Genomic DNA, 24,098 nt, shown 5'->3' with positions numbered 1-24,098 from the left:
AAAAAAACTTTGTAAACAACTTGACAGTTTGACCTAACTTAAAAAATGAAATTTTTTTACACTTGGATCTGGACGTGCTGGAAGAATAGTGAGCAATAGTGGCGGGCGGGTTGGATCTGCATGACGTCGTCAATAAGTAAATCTTAGTGTACTGTATTTGTATAAAACACATACACACACACACACACACATACACACATATATATATATATATATATATATATATATATATATATATAATTTTTTTAATTTATTTTATTTTTATTTATTTATTTTTTTATTTATTTATTTTTATTTATTTTATTTTCATTGATAAATATATATATATATATATATATATATATATATATATATATATATATATGTATATATATATATATAAATATATATATATAAATATATATATATATATATATATATATATATATATATATATATATATATATATATGTATATATGTATATATATATATATATATATATATATATATATATATATATATATATATATATATATATATATATATATATATATAGTTTCTACCCACGTAGCCAAGCCCAGCCTATCTGAGAAGAAACTAAAATCGTCATAGGCCTATGCTCGCCTGAGCCACCATTATGTGTTAACCTAGGCTTGCAGATTCCTTAATACCAGATACGAAAATGAAATATAAACCACTGGGTTTAAGATGTTCGACAGACTTTCAATTAAAGCTGGCGTACCCAGTCACCTGTCCCTTAAAGGAGGCACTGCACGCGACCAACGTCAAAATCAGGCCTAGTTGTTGCTACTGCCTATGGCTGCCCCTAAATAAATCACTAAATTCCCAATTCAGCCACATCGATTGCAAGAAAAATACTCAAATACGAACCTTTATCGGCACACTTCGACTAAAATCACTTGACAAGTAGCTCCTGCGGTATATCTTTGCCTGAACAGTACCACAGACTGATTACGTCTACAATGTTTTCTTTCTAATACAATGTCAAAGTGCCGTGTGAAGGGCTGCGTTCTGTATAGCATTGGTTTCTAAGATTAGCTATTAATTGCTCACAGTTCATCATTAAATATACTTTCATATAAATTATTGTTTACAACCCTTATAATATATTTCATATTTGTTCAGTGCAACCATATATAATAGGAATTGTTTAAAATTTTAGCTTACAGTCTAAAATTGTAAAGATCGTTAAAAGAAACGCAACTAGCCGCAAAGTTGTGTTGACTGCTCGAATACGGAGGCAGCAATGGAAAAAACGCACGCAAAATGTGCATTTCTTTCCATCTGCATGACCTCAGTGCATGCACGAACTTCCGTGGAATGTGTATGAACGCCAAAACTTCAAACTTCTTCGACCTATTTTAAACAGTACTTACAGAAATTTAATGATGCAATGATTTCTATACAAACTGCGCTTATTTTTTGTTACACGTGACTTAAGCAGGGACTAGGGATCCCAACAACACTGCTATTTATGCTATCACTCACTCCTTGTCTTTCATTGCAGTGTTACAATTTATATTCCCCCATTAGATATTACCTTGTTACTTCCTCATCTGTATTGTGCATACTAATTTAATATCTGTTCCTCTAGAAGCTTTCTAATTTCCTACTATCTGTTCCATAGCAAGTCTCTACTTTTCGGAATCTAAAAAAGACAGGTTTGTTACAACTGACTTGGATGATTTTCGAATTCATCAGATTTGCATGAGAAAAACTATAAAAAATTTTGCTTAAATCTTGGGACATTCGGAATATAGCAATCTTTTGACATTCGGAATATAGCAATCTTTTGACATTCGGAATATAGAAATCTTTTGACATTCGGAATATAGAAATCTTTTGACATTCGGAATATAGAAATCTTTTGACATTCGGAATATAGTAATCTTTTGATCTTCCTTGAGTAACGATAGTAAAAACAACGATCATTTATGTGTCCTAAAGTGTAGTGATGCAAAACGCAATGTTGGGCAGAAGACGTGGAACGCAACTAATAGAGCTAATTCAACATATTAAACTCTCTCCGTTTACATTTTTTTCTTATTTAATCGCAACAGCTTTCCATCTGCCATCACCGTTGTTAATGTGTCCATATCTACTACTGCTTAACGCCTAAGCTTCTGCTTGTAATGACTAATGCCGCTTCCCTTGAAATGTTTTAAAGGTTTCATTTTCAGTCCCTGTCGTTCTTTTGTACATACAAAATTCGTATTGTATACCTAAGATCTTGACTGTATATTCAAAACCATGCTGGATCTATCAGTTCCAAAAGTACTTTTATTCCTTTCTGCGTTTGCTTAATACAATGTCACAGCTGTTTTCGGAATTCCTTTCAAAAGTTGGGCATCAGCATTAGCAATATTTTCTCGATTTCTTTTCACACTTGATCAACTTTCCACGAAATCTACCATTCGGCCATTGTGGTTTCTTTTTCTTATCAGCTCCACACAACAGAAGTGCGCTCAGAGTCTGTTCTTACGTGGATACTTACATAGTCAAGAATGGCGTAACAACTTCGATAATAAAATAGGTTCCAAACCGTCGTTTTTCTGCTTTATTTTTTTTTTTGTATCACATGGATTCAAGTTTCGTTTATATGATTTAATTGTTTTATCAAAGTGCTTTGAAAATACAAGTTGGAAATATTATTTCTTAATTATTTGTGACTGAACACTAGATTCTTCATTATCAATGATAGACGCACGGGAGAAATAAAACCACTTGAAGACTTGGAAAGATGAGGATAATCTTCCAAGGATTTTTAAAAATTATTTTCATATGGATAAGTTAATTATTTTTCTGACATAGATCCTAATAAGAAGAAATCGAAATTCATACTCGCATAGATTTTTTAAAGATAAGATATGTATATCCGTAAACTAAGCGATATTTTAAACATTATTAAAATCTGAATTAGTACAAGCATCCGGTACAGTTTCTATACGTTTATCAAAAAACGGATAAAAACTAGATTTGGTATCCCAGCTATTTAGAGGGTAATAATAATAATAATAATAATAATAATAATAATAATAATAATAATAATAATAATAATAATAATAATAATACTTGAATTCATTTATAATCAACATTTAAGCTGTATAATGTGATGGGTTTAGTTTATTCTTGAAATTCGGTAACCATCTTAAGGGTCTACTTTACAATAGATGGAATCTGGTGTAAACCAACTAATTGTTAACAGCTAAATTCTAGATTTTAGTAAGGGCCCTACAAACATTACACAGAATTCTAGAGGGATCGCATTGTCGAGGTTGATACTACTAAAATTAATGAGTGGATTTTAACAAAGGCCACGTCGATAATTCTGCAGTGTGGCTTTGCGGTTTACCACCTCCCCACCTCACCCTCAGTAGAGAAAGATTTGTATTTTGATAACTCATTAATTTTAGCAGAGATGACGGTGGTATACCTCCCAGGAATCATCTTTTCAGCGACACCTATAGAAGAAATGTAAAAATGATCTTGATGATATGGGTAGGGTCATATGCGAAGTGTTAAGTTTTCTGTAAAGTAAAAATGTTTTTATCGGAAAGATTGCGGAGCAAACGCAACAATCAATCATGCTCTGTATAATCACTAAATTACTTTTTTATACATTGTTAGTTTTCAGGCCTCATTAGAACCCATCACCGGTTTTACGAGGATGTTAAAGTTTGTGAAATTTTAGTGTTTTTTTTTCGGGTTAGGTTTGTGTTTATGGAACAGTTTACATGGCAGTTTTCCTTTAATTTATTTATTCATGTGTCATTTGTTTTTTTTTTTTGTTTTTTTGAGGGAGAGTTATTCTCTGGTTGATCATCCTTCAGGCGTCGTCTACTTATATACTTACTTTGTAAATTAAATGTTTCACGAAACGTTGTTGTCAATACTTTCCAAAACTATTGAGATGGCTCTTTGTCTGTCCGTCCGCCAATTTTCTGTCCGCCCTCAGATCTCAAAAACTACAGTACTGAGGCTAGAGGGCTGCAGATTGGTTTGTTGATCATCCACCCTCCAATCATCAAACATACCAAACTGCAGCCCTCTAGTCTCAGTAGTTTTTGTCTTATTTAAGGTTAAGGTTGGCCATGGATCGTGCGTCTAGCAGCGCTTTCAGGAGGCGTCGCCGACGGACCTTCACTTGACCGCATCTGGGGAGCAACTGAGCGCTGCCTGGTCGTACCTGAGAGTTTCATATAGCATTATACGCTGTACATAAAACTCAGTTGCGCCGAAGAAACTTCGGCGTATTTTTCACTTGTTTGGAGTTGAAATTACTCATAGCTAAAACCATATCTCCAGTATCGAAGACCTTACTTTTTGCAACGCCAGTTTCAAGTCAAAACTCGCGCCTGCTGATGATAAGCAGCGCAGAATGTAAGAACCAATTCCAGTCGGCTTCTCCACAGTCAGTCGTTTCTCTCATAGAAGTAAATTCTTCTCTCAGGGTTACCCGATTCATCTACGAGAGAAAAGTTGAGCCTTAAAGCTTCCTGAACTCACTTACATCATGTCAGTAGTTCTTGTGGAGAGGATGAAACTGCCAGATAAAAGAGTCTTTGTTTACCAGAGAAAGTTCCAGGGCTTGACAATAATATCTCTTTAACTGGCCTTGGGGTATTTTCTCGCCTTAGAACTGCTTGAAGCTCATATTTTCGTTATACATTTTAAACTGAGATTTAACATATTTTCTGACTACTACACATTGTCGTTTTATGGTTTGTGTTTTCAGTGGCTTTATCATTTGCTTTCATTCATCCTTTTCAAATGCCGTGTCAATTCTGTTTGTATCACTATTCCAGTATTACATTTAACACCATTTTAATCACGTTCGTACCGTTCTGATAGCATTTTAGCACTAACAAGTTTTAATACTGATAAAGCTTTTTTTTTGGGTCTTAATCTGTGATTTTTATAGCCAGTTGGTCCTCCTGTCCTGCTTAATCATGCACCTATCTATATTTTTTAATCTATTAATTCATTAATTTATTTTTTGTCAAGGAAGCTTTTAAATAAATGACGTTCTGCATTGCCTTAGCATCGTTGATTGTCATCCAGATAAAGTTTGCACTTGGCCGTCGCACCACTGATATAAATATTGGAATGATATAAACACTGGAATGTATTTCAACTGCATTATTAGAACACGAGGAAAAAAATTTCTGGTAACCTTCGCCACACTCGAACAATCTAAAAAAATCGGAGTAAAATAGATAACAATAATTTTTTTCTCCCGAAATCGAGATACCGATTGCCACCATGCATATCACGGCGTAAGAGCGTTCAACTTCGCTATTATTTATACTGCTGTCGTTACCTGGATTCGAAGTGTGCGCAAGTTCTAGACGCGTGACAGCAAGTGCCACCGTCACCTGATAGACGAAGGCGAGAGGTATAGCCCAGTCAGCAGTTGCAGAACAAGTGCAAAGCAGTTACAGAGCAGTTGTCCATGAAGATGGAGAACTCCGGGGCTCTCGGAGGCCACTGTAATAAAGGTTAGTTGTTTGAATATCTTGATGGTATTGAAGTGAGACAACTCGCAAAGGTACAAAGCTCGGATTTAATAATAATAATAATAATAATGCTAGAAGTAGTGCAGCAACAGTAGTAGTAGTAGTGAAAACTTGGCATTAACATCTTGTGTATAATTTAAAACCATGGTTTGTGTATTTCAGAGAAAAGTCCAATTAATGATATTCAGTGGAGCGAGTAACTGTTAAAAGCTGATGTGGACTATATCCCCTTCGTTATGAGAGAGAGAGAGAGAGAGAGAAATGTCTTTACTGGGAGATTGAGTGAAGTTTCCAAATACATCTATCTGCCCAGACTCTAGAGTAACGGATCCCCATAAGAATGAAAACATAATTTAGTAAGAGAAGGAAGTATATCATTCAGTATCAAAATTACCAGAAGAGTACTTCACTGAAGAGGTGAATTTCCTAAAAGTTATGTTTTTGCATATGTCAGGCAATAAGCAAACACACTGCAAATACCTCCTTCTCTAGTCTATACTATTCGGGCCGTATTTGTTACGGTTGTTGATCGAAATGTGCCAAGATTTTTTGGAAAAGAAGCTGAAAGAACCTTAGAATACAAAGCAAGGTTCGCAGAATAAGGGAACGCCATGGACGGTATAAATGAGAGAGAGAGAGAGACTATCACGGATTTGCACAGAATGATACATACGATTACAAAGCTGATTAGTATGTTGTCGACAATCTGCGGTGAACATATTGCAAGCGGATCACTTGCCATTGTTGTAATAACTATCTTGGTCCTTTATATCATTATAATGAAAAGATGTTTTAAACGACATTATTATTAACTTTCCTCCACATAGTGTATAACATTTTGCTTGTGGTACCCAGTAGTATTTATATAAAGCGAATAAAATATCGTTATTAGCATCTGTTTAACTTAAAAAAAAGTCAATTATGGTTACAGAACTGCGTATCTTTATACAAATATACCTCGCAAATACGCAAGAACGGTTTTGTATTCTGCTAGAGATTGACTACTTCTTGTATGCCATTCTTTTTAGGAATGTAACCGGTAGTAGTAGTAATTGTAGTAGTAGTAGCAACAGTGATTGGGATTTGCCTTTGAAACGGATCCATCGAAGCCCTCAGGTTCAGGTTCATATTCAAGGCTGAGGCTTTGTCTTTATAATGGCACCTCAAAGAAAGCGACGAAGAGGCTTTCTGAACGTTTACATTTCGACTGGTACACTGGTATGGTAGTTATTAAAAATCTTCTTCTTTCCATTACAAAAAGGAGCCCAGTTCGACGACGAGGATGACGTTTCCAGCAGCAAGGATAGGGGTCGAGTCTCCTCAATTTCTACCGAAGTGACGAAACAAGGAGACATTCTCTCGATTCCCCGTAGGTCCACTTTTGAGCTGGCTTTTTGTGGTATTCTCGTCTTCAGATTTCAAACCAGTTAACTGTCGTATTAGTTGGTAAATGTGGTATCTCGCCGCTTTAGTAATGTTATAAGAATTTAATGACGATGATGATTACCTGCTTTTATCTTTAGTTTAGTACTGAGTCTGGCTGTTTGAGTAATTTTATTCACAGTTTGTAATGGAGACATGATGTGTTTCTAAAAATTTGACTAATCTTTATCTAAAGTCCATATAAACAAATGCACACACACACACACAAACACACACACACACACACACACACATATATATATATATATATATATATATATATATATATATATATATATATATATATATATATATATCTATATATTCATGATATTGCCTTGTAAAATGTATATCTTTCCACAGTTTTGATGTATTTACTCTTCTATTTATCATGTGTTATGTGTAATAATAATAATTGTTGAAATATCGTATGTAGTGCGATGTCAAAAGAGTTAATGATTTAGATAACTTAACAGCATAATTTAGAATTAATAATATCCAAGAGTTATCTGAATCCAACCCGACTAAGGCACAGTGGACTGCTTTAGTAGTGGCATGTAGGGTTAATGTGTCTAGTGGTATGATTCAGGCACAAAGCAGATGTATTGCAATCCAAGCATTGATGGACTCTGGTAAAATAGATGAAGAGTTAGGAGAGGCACAAGAATTGTTGAACACAGCTGAGGCAGAGTTTATGAATAAGAGCAAAAGAAAGAGAAAAGTGAAGCAGAGGTAGAGCTTAGACGCATAGAAGCAGAAGAAAGTTCGATTAAGCTGAAGATGCAGGCTGAAAGAGAGAAAATGCAGGAAGAAAGAGAGAGAGAGAAGACAGGGAGAAAAGAGAAAAGATACTAAAGAGAAGAGGAAAAGCAGCAGAAGAAGAAAGAGAAAGAGAAGATTATGAAAGATGAAATTAATAGAAGCTCACTCCAAGGTACCTGTAACACTGTCTAACCCTATCCAAGGTACTCGGGAGCCTGCATTTGGTGTAGTAAGGGTGCAGAAGTTAATTCCAAAGTTTACAGAAGAAGCTCCAGATGGGTTTTTTGATCACTGAAAAAGTGGCTTCAGGTATGGGTTGGCCATTAGATAAATGGTCTGTCTTGTTACAGAGTGTTCTCATTGGTAAAGGAAGAAGTGCCTATTTAGCCTTATCAGCTGATCAGTGTAAAGGGCACAAGGTACTCAAACACAATGTACTACAAGTTTACCAGATGACCCCTGAATATTGCAATGAAAGATTCAGATCTTTGAGAAAGGATGACAAGATGACTTTCTTGGATTATGCCCACAAAGTAAGATGTTTCAAACAATGGTTCGAGCCTGCTAAAGTTAAATCTATGGGCGAACTTGAGGAGTTAGTAGTCCTAGAGCAGTATCTTAGAGGAATTCCTGAACACATACGAGCCTATTTAAGAGAGAGAGAGAGAGAGAGGTTAAGAAGCTTGACAAAGCTGCTGCACTGAGTGAGGACTATATCATTTGTAGCAAAAGGAATTATAATGTCAAGTACCAGAACCAACAACACACAGGTTTTAGGTCTCATCCAAATTTCAGGAACATTACTACTCGTAATCGTTCTAGTGGCAATACCAGTGCAAAGCCAGGTAATACCCCTCAGCAATCTTATCTTAAATCCTCATCATCCAGTTTCTCAAGACAGATACTTCAAGTGTGGAAGAGCAGGACTCTACAGTCGAGATTGTTATCAGAATCAACAGCAGACCAAGACAGTTGGTCAAGTGGTTAAAGGTAACCAGGTGAAACCAACTACAAAGAACAGTGTGGAGAAGACTGAGACTAAACAAGCTGAGTTTTTAGCAACCAGTGGAAATGTAACCTCAAGCAGTGAGTGGCTGAGCAGCTCGGATGCTTTTAAGCCATATATCTATGAAGGTATGTTGACAACTCAAGGAGGGAGTGTGCAGGTACCAGACAAGGTATTACATGACACGGGGAGTAACCATAGTATGGTAGTTTGTGGTGCTCACCCACAGTTGGAGAAGAATCTCACTGGAGATTCAGTTATTTTGAAGGGTATAGGAGGAGAAGAGGTAATTCCTATATGCCGCTTGCATTTGTCCTGTGAATTGATAACAGGGAATGTTGATTTTGCCATAAAGGACTCACTAGCTGTTGAAGGTGTACATGTTTTACTAGGTAATGAAGTTGGTGGTGCACCATTTGTTCCTTGTCCTATAGTGACAGACAAACCGTTGAGGATTAGTCCTATGGTACATTTAGAGAAGGAAAATCCCCACCTGTTTCCAAGCTGTGTAACTACCAGGAGTATGAAGAGAACTACATCTGCAAGTGAAGAAACTGAGGATTCACAGGCACCAGAAGGATCAAGTGGAGGATCTTTGAGCTTAGAAGAGCTGTTCCAGGAAAGTGAAGTTTCCCCTAGTGTTAGCAATGAAGAGATTTCCCAAGAAGAAGAGGATCCTGTTGTTCTTGAAGAGATTCAGAGTAGTCAGCATTCCTGCAGGTAGTAGTGAAACTACAGTAGCAGAGATAGCAGATATTGAGAGTACAGCCCTTGAAGTTGGTCAAGTGACTAGAGAAAAGCTAATGGAACTGCAGAAGAAGGATACAACGTTAGCTGATTTCTTCTTCAGAGTTGTGGATCAAGAAGAGATGCAATAAACTCCTTCCTGTTATTATCTGAAGGAAGGATTACTAATGAGGAAGCATCGACCTGCAGATATACCAGGAAATTGCTGAATGGGGTGAATATCATAAAATTCTGATTCCATATCCATTGAAGAAGCAAGTGGTAGCAGTATCGCATGAGTCTGGACATACGGGAATTAGGAAGACTGTTGAGAAGATTATGAAGTATTTTTTTGTCCTGGACTTCACAAGGATGATAGCAGGTTCTGTCGAGAACGTCACACCTGCCAGATAGCTGGAAAACCGAATGAAACCATTCAGAAAGCTCCCCCTACAACCCATAGAAGTTAGAGGAGAACCCTTTAGGAAGGTGATTATAGTTGTGGTTGGGCCGCTTCCGAAAACAAAGAAAGGTAATGATTGATTGTTAACATTAATGTGTCCAGTGACAAGGTATCCTGAGGCAATTCCTGTAAGAAGTATAAGTGCAAAGGTAATTGCTGAGAACTTGGTGGAGTTTTTCTCCAAGTTTGGAGTACCAGGAATTATGCAAAGTGATAGAGGAAAGAACTTTACTTCAAAATTGTTCCAGGATGTGATGAACTTGTTAGGAGTGAAACAACAGTTATCAATTGCTCATCATCCAGAGACTCAAGGAGCCTTGGAAAGGTTCCACCAGACATTGAAACGTATGTTAACTAAGTATTGTTATGAATCAGGAAGAGAATGGGATGCTGGTTTACCCTTGATGTTTTTTGAAGTTAGGAATGCTTATCAACAAAAGTATGGGATGTTCACCAAATGAAATGATTTTTTGGTCGAGACATGAGAGGTCCATTGAAGATTCTTGCAGAGAACTGGGAAGAAAATCAAGAGGAAATCCAAGGAGAATAAGTGAAGAATTTGAGGAAAAGGTTAAGAGAAATTAGAAAATTCTCTTTAGAAAATCTAAAAATAATTCAAGAGAAAATGAAAAGAAGATATGATGCTAAAACTAAGCTAAGAAGTTTTAGTGTAGGACAGCAAGTTCAAGTGTTCTTACCAGTGAAAAGATTTCCCCTTACAAATAATTTTCCCGGGTCTGGTCACCAAAAATCCTATTGTCACGATGTGTACCAAGTGCCTGGTTATTACACAACTAATCACAAAACTCAAAATTTTACCTCACTTCAGTCAGATATCTGAACTCTCATAACAATAAAATTACAACTGAATACTCTAAAGGTAACAGTGATCCCTTAACAAACTTATTAATCACATGAAAAATCAAAATAAGTTTATCAAAACAAGTGTGAGGTATCAGCAATTAAACAAGAAATATACTAGAGTGAAAGGGCATCACTCCATCAAACAAGTTTAACTGTTTCCCTGGTCTTAATTGACTTCACTAAAGCTAAAGGAACAAAACATGTTTATAACTGTGCCTTGTGCACACAATTAATCCTGTTCACTGGCAGTCAATAAATGAAACACTTGTTTTTAAAATTGTAATGCGAAAATTTATTTTTGAATTCAAAATTATAACTATAATTCACATTCTAAAAAATTTACTATTACTTGTCAACAGCACAAAATTTAATTAATTCTCCAACGATTCAAACCTGGGATAACTAATCTTCTGGGGGGGAGGAATTTCATGATATTGCCTTGTAAAATGTATATCTTTCCATAGTTTTGATATTACGCTTCTATTTATCATGTGTTATGTGTAATAATAATAATTGTTGAAATATCGTATGTAGTGTGATGTGAGATCTCAAAAAAGTTAATGATTTAAATAACTTAACAGAGCAATTTAGAATTAATATCTTTTTTGATAATAGTGTAGTAGCGGGAAAGAGAGATACGAGTTTTAGACCAGATGTGCCATCTGTCATCAGTTAAGATAAGCGAGCGCTTTGTGTTGGGTTATGTGTTGACAGGTCGAGATAACAATAGCCGCTCCATTCTGGAAACCAACTCAGGTTTTTTGTTTTGTTTTTAAAACATGCCAATCATAATTAGCCAGTTGCAGTCTGTTTTGGTCGTGTTAAGATTTCTGTAAAAGTTTTGTCCCATATGAGAAGAAGAGTAATGGTTTTGCAACATTACATGTGTTCTATATGATTTTCTGGTAAAAACATGTACCTTTTGAAAAATATGAAAAAGTGTTGCACTGAAGTACATGGCAATTGCATCGTGTTTAAGATTGCGTTGCTCTAATCACGTATTGTTCTAATGCATTAGTTTTGGCCCCAAAACGTTTTGCTGGAAGTGATGTCATATTCCTTTTTCTAGAACTTTCTCTCATACCTCGTTCCCAAAATGCCTCAATAATGACGTCATTTGATTGTTTCAGTTCTTGCTGGAATCCTAAAGTTTGTTCACTCTACTTTCAGAGATCATTCTTATTGGCTCTCTCTATCTCTTTCTTCAAAAGAGAGAAATGATTAACGCAGTGTTAGTGTGGTCACTGGTATTAATCTTAGCTTTTGAGATCTGAATATAGGAAAAGTTGTAACAGTGCATGACAAAAAAAGTTTTGTGAATCTCGAGCAGCTGTATTTCAAGTGATTTTGCAAAGGTTTTCACATGCTTGTGTAAGTTAAAGTGAATTTTACTTATTATTACTATGGTATAATAAGGTATATTAGGGAAATTTTGCCTTAGTGAAATTATTATTGGTAAATCTTTTGTGTATTTTTGCGTGTTATTGTGTTTGCAATCTCTATTTTTTCACATTTTATATATTGGTGATTTAACATTTATTTACTTAGCATTTTAAATATTTCTTGATAATTTAACACTGCATACTTGATTTAATTTTCATTTACTAAGATTTTCTTTTCAAATTTTGAGTAATTCTTGATAGTTTGAATTTTGCTTGATTAATTTAATTTCCGGATAAGTTGAAGTTTTGTGATTTAGTTTTGTTTAATAATTTAACTCAGGAGTTAATTAAATTTTTGTGTTCTTTCAAGTAATGGTAAAATTTTTCAGATTGTGAATTCTATTTATAAATTCTGAATTTAAAGATAAATTTTTGTATTTAAAGTTAAAAAAAAAGTTTCATTTGTTGACCACCAGTGAATAGAATTAATTGTGTGCATACGGCAAAGTGATAAACATGTTTTGTTCCTTTAGTTTTGCTGAACTGAATTAAGACCAGGGAAACAGTTAAAGTTGTTTGATGGAGTAATGCCCCTTTGCTCTAGTATATTTCTTGTTTAATTGTTGGTACCTCACACTTAGTTTGATAAACTTAGTTTGATTTTTCACATGATTAATAAGCTTTTTAAGGGATCACTGTTACCCTTAGAGTACTCAGTCTTAATTTTTATTGTTATGAGAGTTCAGGTATCTGGCTGAAATGAGGTAAATTTTTGAATTTTGTGATTAGTTGTGTATTAACCAGGTACTGTGTACAAATCGTGAATATATATATATATATATTATATATATATATATATATATATATATATATATATATATATATATATATATATATATATATATATATATATATACTGTATATATAAATATAATGTGTATATAGGTGTGTATATATATATATATATATATATATATATATATATATATATATATATATATATATATATATATATATACATACACATGAATTTACGTACATTCTTTTGCCTTACAGAGCCGAAAGGATGGGGTTGCAGACACACACTGGTGGTCCTCGGCTTCACAGGCTTATGCGTCACGTACCTAAACCGGACCAACTTGAGCATAGCGATTGTGGGGATGGTTGCTGTTAATTCCTCCTCTTCTGCAGGAAACAACTCCGAGATCTGCCCGTTCCCTCCGGACTGGAACGCCACGTCTAGAGACGCTACGGTTAGTTGAAAAGTGTAATTGATATTTTATTCATTATATAACGGAAATTTAATCTCTTTTAACTACTGGAACAGACAAAATGAAAGCTAATTTCACTGCCGCCATATTGGTAAAGAAACCACCTTGAAAAGATTACTTTTGACAGAAAGAAAAAAAAAATGCGTCCTCACCAACAGAACGAAGGCGAATTCCACTGGGATGAGGCGACCCAGGGCATCCTCCTGGGCTGTTTCTTCTACGGCTACGCCGTCTCCAACTTCTTCGGCGGTCTCGCCGTCGAACGTTATGGCTCTCGCCTCGTGATGACTTTCAGCGTCTTCTTATCTTCCCTCGTGAGCATCATATCTCCCATCTGCGCCAGGACTTCCATCGGTCTCTTTATCGGGGCAAGAGTCCTTTCAGGTCTGGCTCAGGTAGGGACTTTTCCATTATTCGTCACTTGCCTTGTCTATAACTAAGAAACGTCTTGGCCATGACGTCATAACAAGTAAACCACTTGATTCGCTTTGCAAGAATTGGTTCGATTTAGTCTTTCATTCTTCCCGCTTATCTTCTTAACTGATGTGACTATATTTATGAGACCAAAGAAGAATTGGTTCTCGCTGAATATTACTGCGCATTTATAGTACACTTTACGGGCAGGGTAGGTAAGAGGCACTATTCCCGTGTTGCTGGTTTATAACAGAGCGTGTTTATCGTATGGTGGGTTCAGGGCAACTGGCGTTCGCACCAATAGCTTGGGCCTGCTTGGCGCGGACAGAGCTAGGTAATGCATGGCTAATCATAGATATAATAATAACACTCGATTGGGTAGTATTATTAATATCAGTGACATGATACATTTTTATCTTACAGTATTCCTTTTATAACCATTCTTACCTGAGAGCATAATATGTTTACAGCAAAAGAATGATTAAAGAGGGATAAAATTATCTTTGTTGAAAATCAGTTCGTTTCTTAGAGCTTTATGTATCTGTTCTTACTTGGAAACATTTCTTGATATTCGAGGCAGATTGCAAGCCTCTCTTCTTCCTTACTATTATAACAACTCAGCCAAAAGCAGATGTACAAGACAGCGTGGGTCTTTTTTGAGTTGGTTATGTAAATATACGTAGCAAAATAAATTTACAACTCCATACACAGTTTCAAAAAAGGCATGGCAGTGAAAACTAACAGTTTGTAATTAAATGGGAATCATTTCATCATCAATTACGTGAAACGGTTTTAGATATAACTGAAAGAAAAGCTGAGTACTGCACGCAAAGACATCTTTTTATCTCAACTATAAATAACTATAACGTTTATGTAAATGAAGCACATGATATATTTACCATCACGCCATCTATTAGAATAAGAGTAGTTTTAATCTTTCAATGATATTTTCAACTGCAAATTTAGTTGAGCCAGATCTAAAATTGTAGCCTCTTTCGTTTTTGCAAGTTTAAAGAAAAACTCTCTCTCTCTCTCTCTCTCTCTCTCTCTCTCATGTAAGTGGTAGTCATTTCTAAACATACAGTAGTAACGAAAGTCAGCAGCGTTGGTAACAGTGTTATTCGGCACGTAAACAAGAGGAATGTGTGATGATAAATCGTCTTAACACAATTTTAAAAAAGGGATGCTAGAGAATTCAAATGAACTGATATTCTATTGGTCTGTAGGTCGTCTTTACAGTGAAATGTTAATTTTCAACTAGCATGATCTTAAATCAGTGCACAAGCCATATAAAAGGACTAGCAAAGCATTAATACCAGCGGAATGAAGTGAACGCCAATCATTGTAGGCCTTTATGACATTTAGCAATTTGAAAGTTCCCATTCTGAGTAATCTATAACATCAAGTTGGGTGCATCTTTCAAACATACTTCCTTTACCCCTGCTGATTCACTTTCATTGCCCAGGGCCCTGCGTTTCCGTGCATGCACAACTTACTAGTAACCTGGAACCCACCCCAGGATAGAGCCTGCTTTGCGTCAGTGCTCTTCCAGGTAAGGGTGATTCACGATTTGTCAGGGGATTAGGCCTCCCAGTTGCAAAACTTGCCAGTGAGTCTTTAGTTAAAATGTAACTATTTTGTGTGTGTGTGTGTTTTTTTTTATTGTAAGTTTCCCTATTGTTTCTTATATTTTGTTTCATCAGGCGCTAGAAGTCGTCTGGGGGAAATTGTGGAGGGTATTATAGAGACATGCTAAGGTGGTTTACGCATGAACAAACTGATTTTCCGCCTCATTTTCGTGGTTTTCGGCTGATTATTCGCATTCATACCCATTACCATGCATCTAACTTATTAAAGTGTGTGTTTTCGTTAACAGAAGAAGAAATTAAAGTAAATGAAACATAAGTAAAGTATGGAAAACCAAGATCCGCAAGTCAAGTTTCTATGTCACTTAGAATTGAAAACTTTATACTGTGTTTCCAGTATCTGACCATAGCCTGTATCTTTAAATATATCCAGTTCATAAATTTGTCATAGTCCTCATCATGGATAACCTATTAATCAGTGAATCGACGTATTATTATTATTATTATTATTATTATTATTATTATTATTATTATTATTATTATTATTATTATTATTATTATCCAGAAAGTGCAAACTTCAACACAGAATAAGCCTAGATCATCATGAGCTTTCGAAGCAAGCCTGAGCAGAACATAACGCCAGGATATCATAATGGCAAATAGAGCGATAAATAAAATAAATGTTTAAAATAAGTAGACATATAAATAAATATCTGTGAATAAACAAATGAATGAATAAATAAAAATTATGTAATCTACCTTCCTTCTCCTCCAAGGAGTCGGCATAGGCACGATCCTTGCTCTGTCTCGGTGGCTTGATGAACGAATCGACTTCTCGAGGATGGCCGTCGATCTTCTACGTCTTCGGCATCCTTGGAATCCTGTGGTGTATTCCATGGCTCATTTTCATGCGGGACTCACCCCAGAAGCACCCCAGGATATCTAAAGAGGAACTCCGTTACATCGAGGCAAATGGGTCTACTGTCAGGACTACCATGGTAAAAAGGGGAACTCTTTATAGTCGGTTAATTTCTGGTCCCATCTCATGCTGAAACTATTGTCGTAATAGCAAGTTACCAGGTCCTTGTAATTAGATATTTCAGACTTGTTTAGCGTTAGAACAACTGTGGTTGAGATACGGAATATTATTGCCACGAAATCGGGAGTTTCAGACTCACCTCATGTCAGTACTACTACAGTATATTTAAAAGGGAAAATACCAATGCATTTCAGTTATGGACTGAGTTCATCATTTGTCAGCACCATTATAATAAACAAAAAACTGTACCTAGTCATTTCAGTTAGTAATTTAAGACTCGCCCATTGTCAGCTAATTGGGAAATATGAAATAAATAATTTCAGTCAGGAATTTCAGACTCGTCAATTCTGGAATTGCTACTGAAGAGAAAATAGAATTTCAGCCTCACATATTGTCAGAAGCAAAAGAGAATATTAAGGTCTTGTAGCCAAGGATTTCATGTGAGCTTTTTATTTTTCTAACCACCAGAGGCTTAAACTTTGAAATGCCCTTTGCCACTTCATTTTGGTGAATTATCGACCAAGAGTTTAGTCTGAACTGATGAAGAGGACAATATATAATAAGTCATGCCAAAATCACACAAACGTCTTGTTTAAAAAAATTGTCAAGTTAAGATACAGGAAAACGTAAATTCCATAGGGTCAAGGGTGTTTTTAAAGAATGTTAAGAAAGTGAAGTCTTCAGTGACTCCCTACATACTCTCTTCAATCACTTTTTTTTTTTTTTTTTTTTTTTCAGAGAATGAAAGTCCCATGGCGTGAGATCTTCACCTCCGTCCCTTACTGGACACTGATTGTTATCGCCTGGGGAGGCAGTTTCGGATTCTACACTTTCCTGACAGAAATTCCCACTTATTTGAAAAACATACAACACTTCGGGTCAGCAGACGTAAGAGAATTAGGTTTACCCAATGGTTAGCATACCTACAGTACGCTTAAGATCACTTTATAGGTTTCAGCTACTTTACAGGTTTGTCTTTCACTATAGTTTTTCCTGTGAGTGAAATAAGGTACTGTTGGGTCGAATAGTGGTCGAATGGGTGGACACTGACCACCAAAGGATGTTGGACACCTCTAATCTCTCGATTACTGAAGCACCTAGACCAGGTGAGTCTGCAGATGGGTGACCTGTATCAGGTGCCAAAAAGCGTTAGTTCTAGTTGCCAAAGCCATAATGCTTGGAAACTTAAACAGACTGCAGGAGTCTGGTGCAAGTGGCACTGGGTTACGGTAAGACCAAAGAAGCCATTTAATTAATTCATTTAGTTCACTCTCGTCAAAATAATGGCTTTATTGCAGCGATAGCCCCTTACTTGTGCTAAGGAACAAAGGAAAATATAAACTAAAAAGAACTGAAATTGAACACTCGACGTTTTGAAAAGAGATTACCAGTACAAAGGAAAACCAAAGCAGGGTTAGAATACCAGATTTCATGGCGAAACCTGTTACTGTCTTAGATTTTCTTCTGTTCTATATTGAACTTCCTGGGTAGTATTTATCCAGACCTTTCTGTGTAGGAGTTCAAAGCTTTTCAGCACATTTATTATCAGGGTGCTTTAAATTTTACAAACGAAGCATTTTAGTAACTTATCTTTATTTTCCTCTCCTATAAACCTTAGGTTTTTTAACACCAGTTTAAGCTGGTAGTGTCTCCTGATTTACGGTGGGGTTTTTCAATGAGGTAGGTAAGACCACTGACAGAATATCAGGTCTTAGAAATCCATATTCTATTTGTCTGGATTTTGTTTTCCCTTCTAACGCTGTAAATCTTGATTATTCATCCCTATCGCCTCTAATTCCGTGCTTCCTTTCAGCCAGATTATTCTTCTTTTTTATCAACTCCATTTATTCTCCTTGAAATTTATTTATAATGTCTTTTTCCTTTTTTCTTTTTTTCTGTGTGTACCCCGTCATTCGTGAATCCAATCAGGCCATAACACTGAAAACGTCATTCCAGTTTTCTTTATTTTCTTGGTTAGTTTAAAGAAACCCAGCCTTCCGTCCACACTATTACTCATACCACCAGGGAATTTAAGATGTGTAGGGAAGTAGAGGACCTGATGTGGGCCTACTGACTTGACCGCCAACAGAGACGTTTATTTCGTGACGTTTTTTCCTCTTTGCAGACGGGACTGACCTCTGCTCTTCCGACCTCATTGGCATTCTCGTGTCGCTTGTCTGGGGTGCGACCGTCGACATTTTAATCACCAAACGAGATTGTCTGTCACGTCTGCGAGGAAGCTGTTCACTGCAATTGGTGAGATAGCAAATGATATCCAAGCTCTCTCTCTCTCTCTCTTCTGCATATGCATATATATATATATATATATATATATATATATATATATATACATACATATATATATATATATATATATATATATATATATATATATATACTGTATATATGTATTATATGGCAATTTAAAGAAAATGTATTTGTGAACATTTACTTGTTATTTACTCTAGAAGCACCTCAAATAGTGAAACTTTTATATATATATATATATATATATATATATATATATATATATATATATATATATATATATATATATATATATATATAATTTATATATAAAGTTCTCACTACTATGGGGTGATTATAGAGAGAAAATAACATGCGAATGTTCACTTAACTCACAGATTTCTAATTAACAACCTATGAACACTTTCTCCAGTCTGATCTTTCATTAATCTTTTTTTTTTTTTTAAATCGAAGGCCGTTTCTTTCTCGTAGTTCTGATGCAGTGTGTAGTCTGTCTCCTTTCGTTACATCTCGAGTTCGTATAATTATTCATTTTCATGTATTTATTTTTACCTGAAATTTTTTATATCACACCGTGATTTATATACAATCATGAAGCTACAAATGTCGCTTAATATCAAATTCACATGCCCGAGGTAGCGTGAATTTGATATTAAGCGACATTTGTAGCTTCATGATTATTTTTACCTGTTCTCTCTGTATGAGAACACCCAAACACCCCGCCACACACACACACACACACACACACACACACACACACACACACACACACACACACACACACACACACACACACTTGCCCATCTTTTATCGTCATTTCCTTGTGCCTCTCCCCCCTCTCCTGTTCATGGGACCCACAACGATGCCCCCCTCCCCCACCCCTCTCTCTTCACCCTCTTTTACTGTATAAGTGCTTCGTACATAATTCCTTTTAAAAGATAAATCTCTCCTTTCATACACAGACTAGAATCACACGCCGTTTACTTTTTAAATCTTTTAAAAGATAAATCTTTCTCCTTTCATACACAGACTAGAAACACACTCCGTTTACTTTTTAAATCTTTTAAAAGTTAAAACTTTTTCCTTTCATACACAGACTAGAAACACACTCCGTTTACTTTTTAAATCTTTTAAAAGATAAAACTTTTTCCTTTCATACACAGACTAGAATCACACGCCGTTTACTGTTTAAATCTTTCAAAAGATAAGACTTTTTCCTTTCATACACAGACTAGAATCACACGCCGTTTACTTTTTAAATCTATCTCAATAATCCTGTAACGTTTTGCTTCCATGTTCGAACCTATCTCAATAATTCTATTATGATTTGCTTCTCTAGACACTAAAAATTTTGATGATCTTCGTCTTCATTCCAGAATATAGAGGTTCCAATATTTTTGTGTCTCTCTGCAAAGGTATGTACGTGCCTTCTCTCAGCTTGGTAGCAATGTGTTTCGTCAACTGCAATTCGACGCTGGCCATAATTGTCTTGTGCCTTTCGGTGGGAATCAGTGCTTGCAGTGATCTCGGAGGGGCCCTCTCTGAGCAGGACATGGCACCTAACCTGACGGCGGCGCTGAAGGGCATCACGAACGCTGTAGGAGCCGTGTCAGGAATAGTGGCGCCTCTCATCACGGGACTCGTCACTTCGAATAATGTGAGTCAAGGCCTTGAGCGCCCGCACGTATGAGCAAGGGGGCGGCACTGCCCCCACCCCTGAAATCCTGAAATATATATATATATATATATATATATATATATATATATATATATATATATATATATATATATATATATATATATATATATATATATATATATATATAATTGTTTTATTCATTAAAGAAAATGCAGGCGCTGATACTGTTTCCGGAATCAGCCTGCTAATTCAAAGGGTCAAAAGTGTTTATCTGCTTGATACCAGCAACTGTCCATGCATGTGTTAAGATTTGCCTCCCCCGCCCCCACCCTTGAAAATATGCTGATGGCGGTCATGGTCAAGGCAGCCATCTTCATTTTTTTATTTTTGTGATTATAAATCATAATGTTACGAAATAGCGTTGCTTATCTCGAGTGTTTGATTCGTTTATTATCACTTCGTCATAACACGGTCATCTGAATAGCTTTTGATGTGATGTAATGTCACACCTGTCTTGGAAGTTCCACGTACGTAAGCGGGGATGTTTTAATGAGACATCACTTGCCTTAGGAGTTTTTTTTTTTTTTTCACCTATAGTTCAAAATGGTGTAGCAGCAGCTAGACTTCTCCAATGACTTTTTTTTACTGAAATAATTCAATTCCCTTTGAAGTATTGTCACACACTATTCGGGTTTTCTTGATCATAAATAAAAATGCCCTATAGCATAATATTACTTGAGATTTTTTGTTATTCCCAATGCTAACGCATTATGGCAAAAACTTCAGAATACATCTTTCTTCATTCTCCAGAATTTACAAACCTTCGCAGTTCATTTTTCCTTCTGAACTTGTAGATAATAATTGCGGACAACATGTCTGATGGTTTCAGTATCGTGCCCTAGCAACCTACCGTCAAGAAATCGAATTTTTTGTTAGTTTGCTAGCATTTTTTTTTCTTACGTCCTCTGCTTTCATTTCTTAGCAAACAATAGGGGCCTGGCGTACCGTGTTCCTGACAACCTCTGTGACCTACTTCGTCAGCTGCACAGTTTTCTTGCTCTTTGGAACAAGCAAAGTCCAACCCTGGAATTTCCCAAAAGAGGAAAAAGAAAAAGGTCTGTTTTACATTTTTTTCTTTCATCGTTGCATATTTCTGTGGATGATGATGATATTTCTTTTTATAGATTTCCCCGTGATATATACAACGGAATTAAGATTTTGGTACGTGTGTGTGTGTGTGTGTGCTTGTGCGAGAGCGCATACATGTGTTTGTGAGTGTGGTTGCTGTTTGTGTCCCATAAGTGGCAATACTTTCATTACCTTCAGCATGTCTGTAGCAATGCATTCCTGCATGAGCTTGTCAAATCGCTGAAAAGGACTTTCTGATACTCTTAATAGTCTAACGCAGCTGTGTTTTTTGTGATACGAAGAGAACAGTGAAAATGGAGAAAAATATTCATGGATTTCCGCAACTGGAGTTTCAAAGTTAAATTTCTGGGGTTGGAATGGTCTCGCTTTTAATAACCATCCTATTTTTTCCGAGTTACCCTAATAAGTTGTTTAGTATAGTCAATAATCAGTTGCTTAAAATATACCACTTTTCAAAAAGAATTACGGAAGTATTTTAGTACGTTTCTAAAGAACAAGAGGAAACTTATCCAAAGCATTGATAGAAGGCCGGTGTGATGGACGAGGAACCGTCTACAAACCTTAACAATAGATTCCAGTTAATTATATGTCAGCATGACAATTAGTATCATAATCAGATATTACTTAAATTAAATGTTTGCACCTGTCACGTGAAAGTCACCTACGAAAAAAAAAACTGTTCCTTGAAAGCACTCTCAGACTGATGTTGTACTTTTTGATTTCAGAAAAAAAACAAGCCCTAAACCCCAGAGTGATCTACACGTGAATTTCATTGAACCTCTGGCGCGGAGATGAAGAAGGTTCTGCACCTCATTCCCTGCTTTTCGAGGATTCCGAACTGTATTTCAGTGGGTTCAAATACTTTGAGTTTTCTTCGCAGGGATTTGGAACAACTTCAGATCTCGCTTCCCAATAAAACAGATGATTTTGAACCTCACTTTCTAAGAATTCAGCATGCATCCCCTTTCTTCATTCACGGTGGGTTCAATTTATTCCGAACGGTCAGCAATAAAATGGCACATGTTCGCAGTTATTTTTGTTTACTCCGAGATGAAATCTTTCTTTAAGTATAACAAAAGGTCCATAAATATTTAAAAGTCTCTTGATAACATTCCGTAAAATAATTGCATCTATACGTGGGCCATGTCGATGCTTGTAAATATAGAGTTTAGCAATGTCTTAAGGTAAATAATAATGATAGTAAATTTTAAACGTTATAATTTGTAACAAAAATAATGAATATTATTGCGACTTATTATTATCATTATTTTTGTTATCATAATTATTTGTATGTGTACGAATAGTCCCTTTGTGATTATGATAATAATTTTTTTAATATGTTTAGTTTCTACATGAAATTTTTCATCGAACATTTTCCGAAAATAAAGTTTAATGCATAATCATTATTATCATCATTATATACAACATAAATGTCATTCAGTCTTATTGTTTTCCAATGCGTATTATCTTTCGTAAGAGAACAACCACAGAAATCAATAAAATAATTTTAATTATATGATGCTGAACAACGGGCAAAGAATAATGATTTCATTATATTCATTATATATTCTAAATAAGTTCCTAAGAAACTGAATGTGGCTTTCTTGGTGACAGGATGATGTTTCTCGTATGAAAATCAGTTGAATATGAATGATAAAAATAGAGAGATGACTATTACTCTTTACCGGGGCCAAATTCAACCTGTCAAGCTAACTTTTGATCTGGAAAAATAACCTTTAAATTTAATCTGGAATAAATGTGACCTTAAAATCATGATAATTACATTTTCGTGTCTTTTAATAGCCTCACTAGAAGATGGCAAATAGCTTCCACATCCCCATTTGATTCTGAACACAACCAAAATGGCGGAATTAACATAAGAAAATCAAAATGCGGAATCAACATAAAATCAAAATGGCGGAATCAACAGAAGAAAATCAAAATGGCAGAATCAACATAACGAAATCAAAATGGCGGAATCAACATCACAAAATCAACATGGCAGAATCAAAATGGCAGTATCAAATGGGAATAACAAAGAAGTATTCTGAGAGGGTTGTTAGATCGAGCGTTATTGTGACTTGCACTATGCCCTATAATATAGGCGTCTAGTGCAAGATTATCGCATTTCCTCTTTATTAACTCTACGTATCATTTCTCGTGTTCCTCCTCCGTTTATTGAACTGATCTACCTACTGCCTCATCCGAAAACAGAAGGATAACTGAAAACCTTCAGTCAGACTTGTTGAATTGGAATGGACACTGAATGAACATCTGCAATTGGTCGATTTTCCACAGCTATAAAGTTCTGAAACTTATCAACCTCAGTTTGAATGAAGCCATAAATAAAGTCTTGGTTCGTAAAGTCAAATAAAGTCATCTGAAAACTGGACGAGAATTATGCAAGTTTTCATTTTGATCCTTCATATGCAGTTACATAGAAGGACTAGATTATTGCCAGACACGGAAAATTCATATTCATTCCGAGTATCTCGTACTTGAATCGATGGCTATGATGAGGGTGCCAGTGTCAAACATTCATCACACACACGCACACACACACACACACACACACACATACATATATATA

The 24,098-nt window shown here is 35.6% G+C and overlaps 1 protein-coding gene across 1 annotated transcript; it reads left to right on the top strand.

The window, feature by feature from the left end:
- The first annotated feature begins 5,289 nt into the window (after positions 1-5,289).
- Positions 5,290-22,347, top strand: LOC136846904 (sialin-like). Its single transcript, XM_067118157.1, has 10 exons — positions 5,290-5,499; positions 6,779-6,886; positions 13,199-13,395; positions 13,572-13,808; positions 15,293-15,379; positions 16,202-16,411; positions 17,191-17,365; positions 20,097-20,377; positions 21,342-21,474; positions 22,234-22,347. The coding sequence occupies exons 1-10, from the start codon at positions 5,454-5,456 to the stop codon at positions 22,272-22,274; spliced, it is 1,515 nt and encodes a 504-aa protein (XP_066974258.1). The 5' UTR covers positions 5,290-5,453; the 3' UTR covers positions 22,275-22,347.
- The last annotated feature ends 1,751 nt before the right edge of the window (positions 22,348-24,098 follow it).

This window comes from Macrobrachium rosenbergii, chromosome 16 (genome assembly GCF_040412425.1).
Source record: "Macrobrachium rosenbergii isolate ZJJX-2024 chromosome 16, ASM4041242v1, whole genome shotgun sequence".
Taxonomy (NCBI): Eukaryota; Metazoa; Arthropoda; class Malacostraca; order Decapoda; family Palaemonidae; genus Macrobrachium; species Macrobrachium rosenbergii.
This window is presented reverse-complemented; position numbering and strand designations above follow the sequence as displayed.

Excerpts from the sequence above, each read along its gene's own strand:
- LOC136846904 (XM_067118157.1), top strand. The coding sequence starts at position 5,454 with ATGAAGATGGAGAACTCCGGGGCTCTCGGAGGCCACTGTAATAAAG. Across the intron at positions 16,412-17,190 it reads CTACTGTCAGGACTACCATG|AGAATGAAAGTCCCATGGCG; the intron begins GTAAAAAGGGGA and ends TTTTTTTTTCAG. Across the intron at positions 20,378-21,341 it reads GACTCGTCACTTCGAATAAT|CAAACAATAGGGGCCTGGCG; the intron begins GTGAGTCAAGGC and ends TTCATTTCTTAG.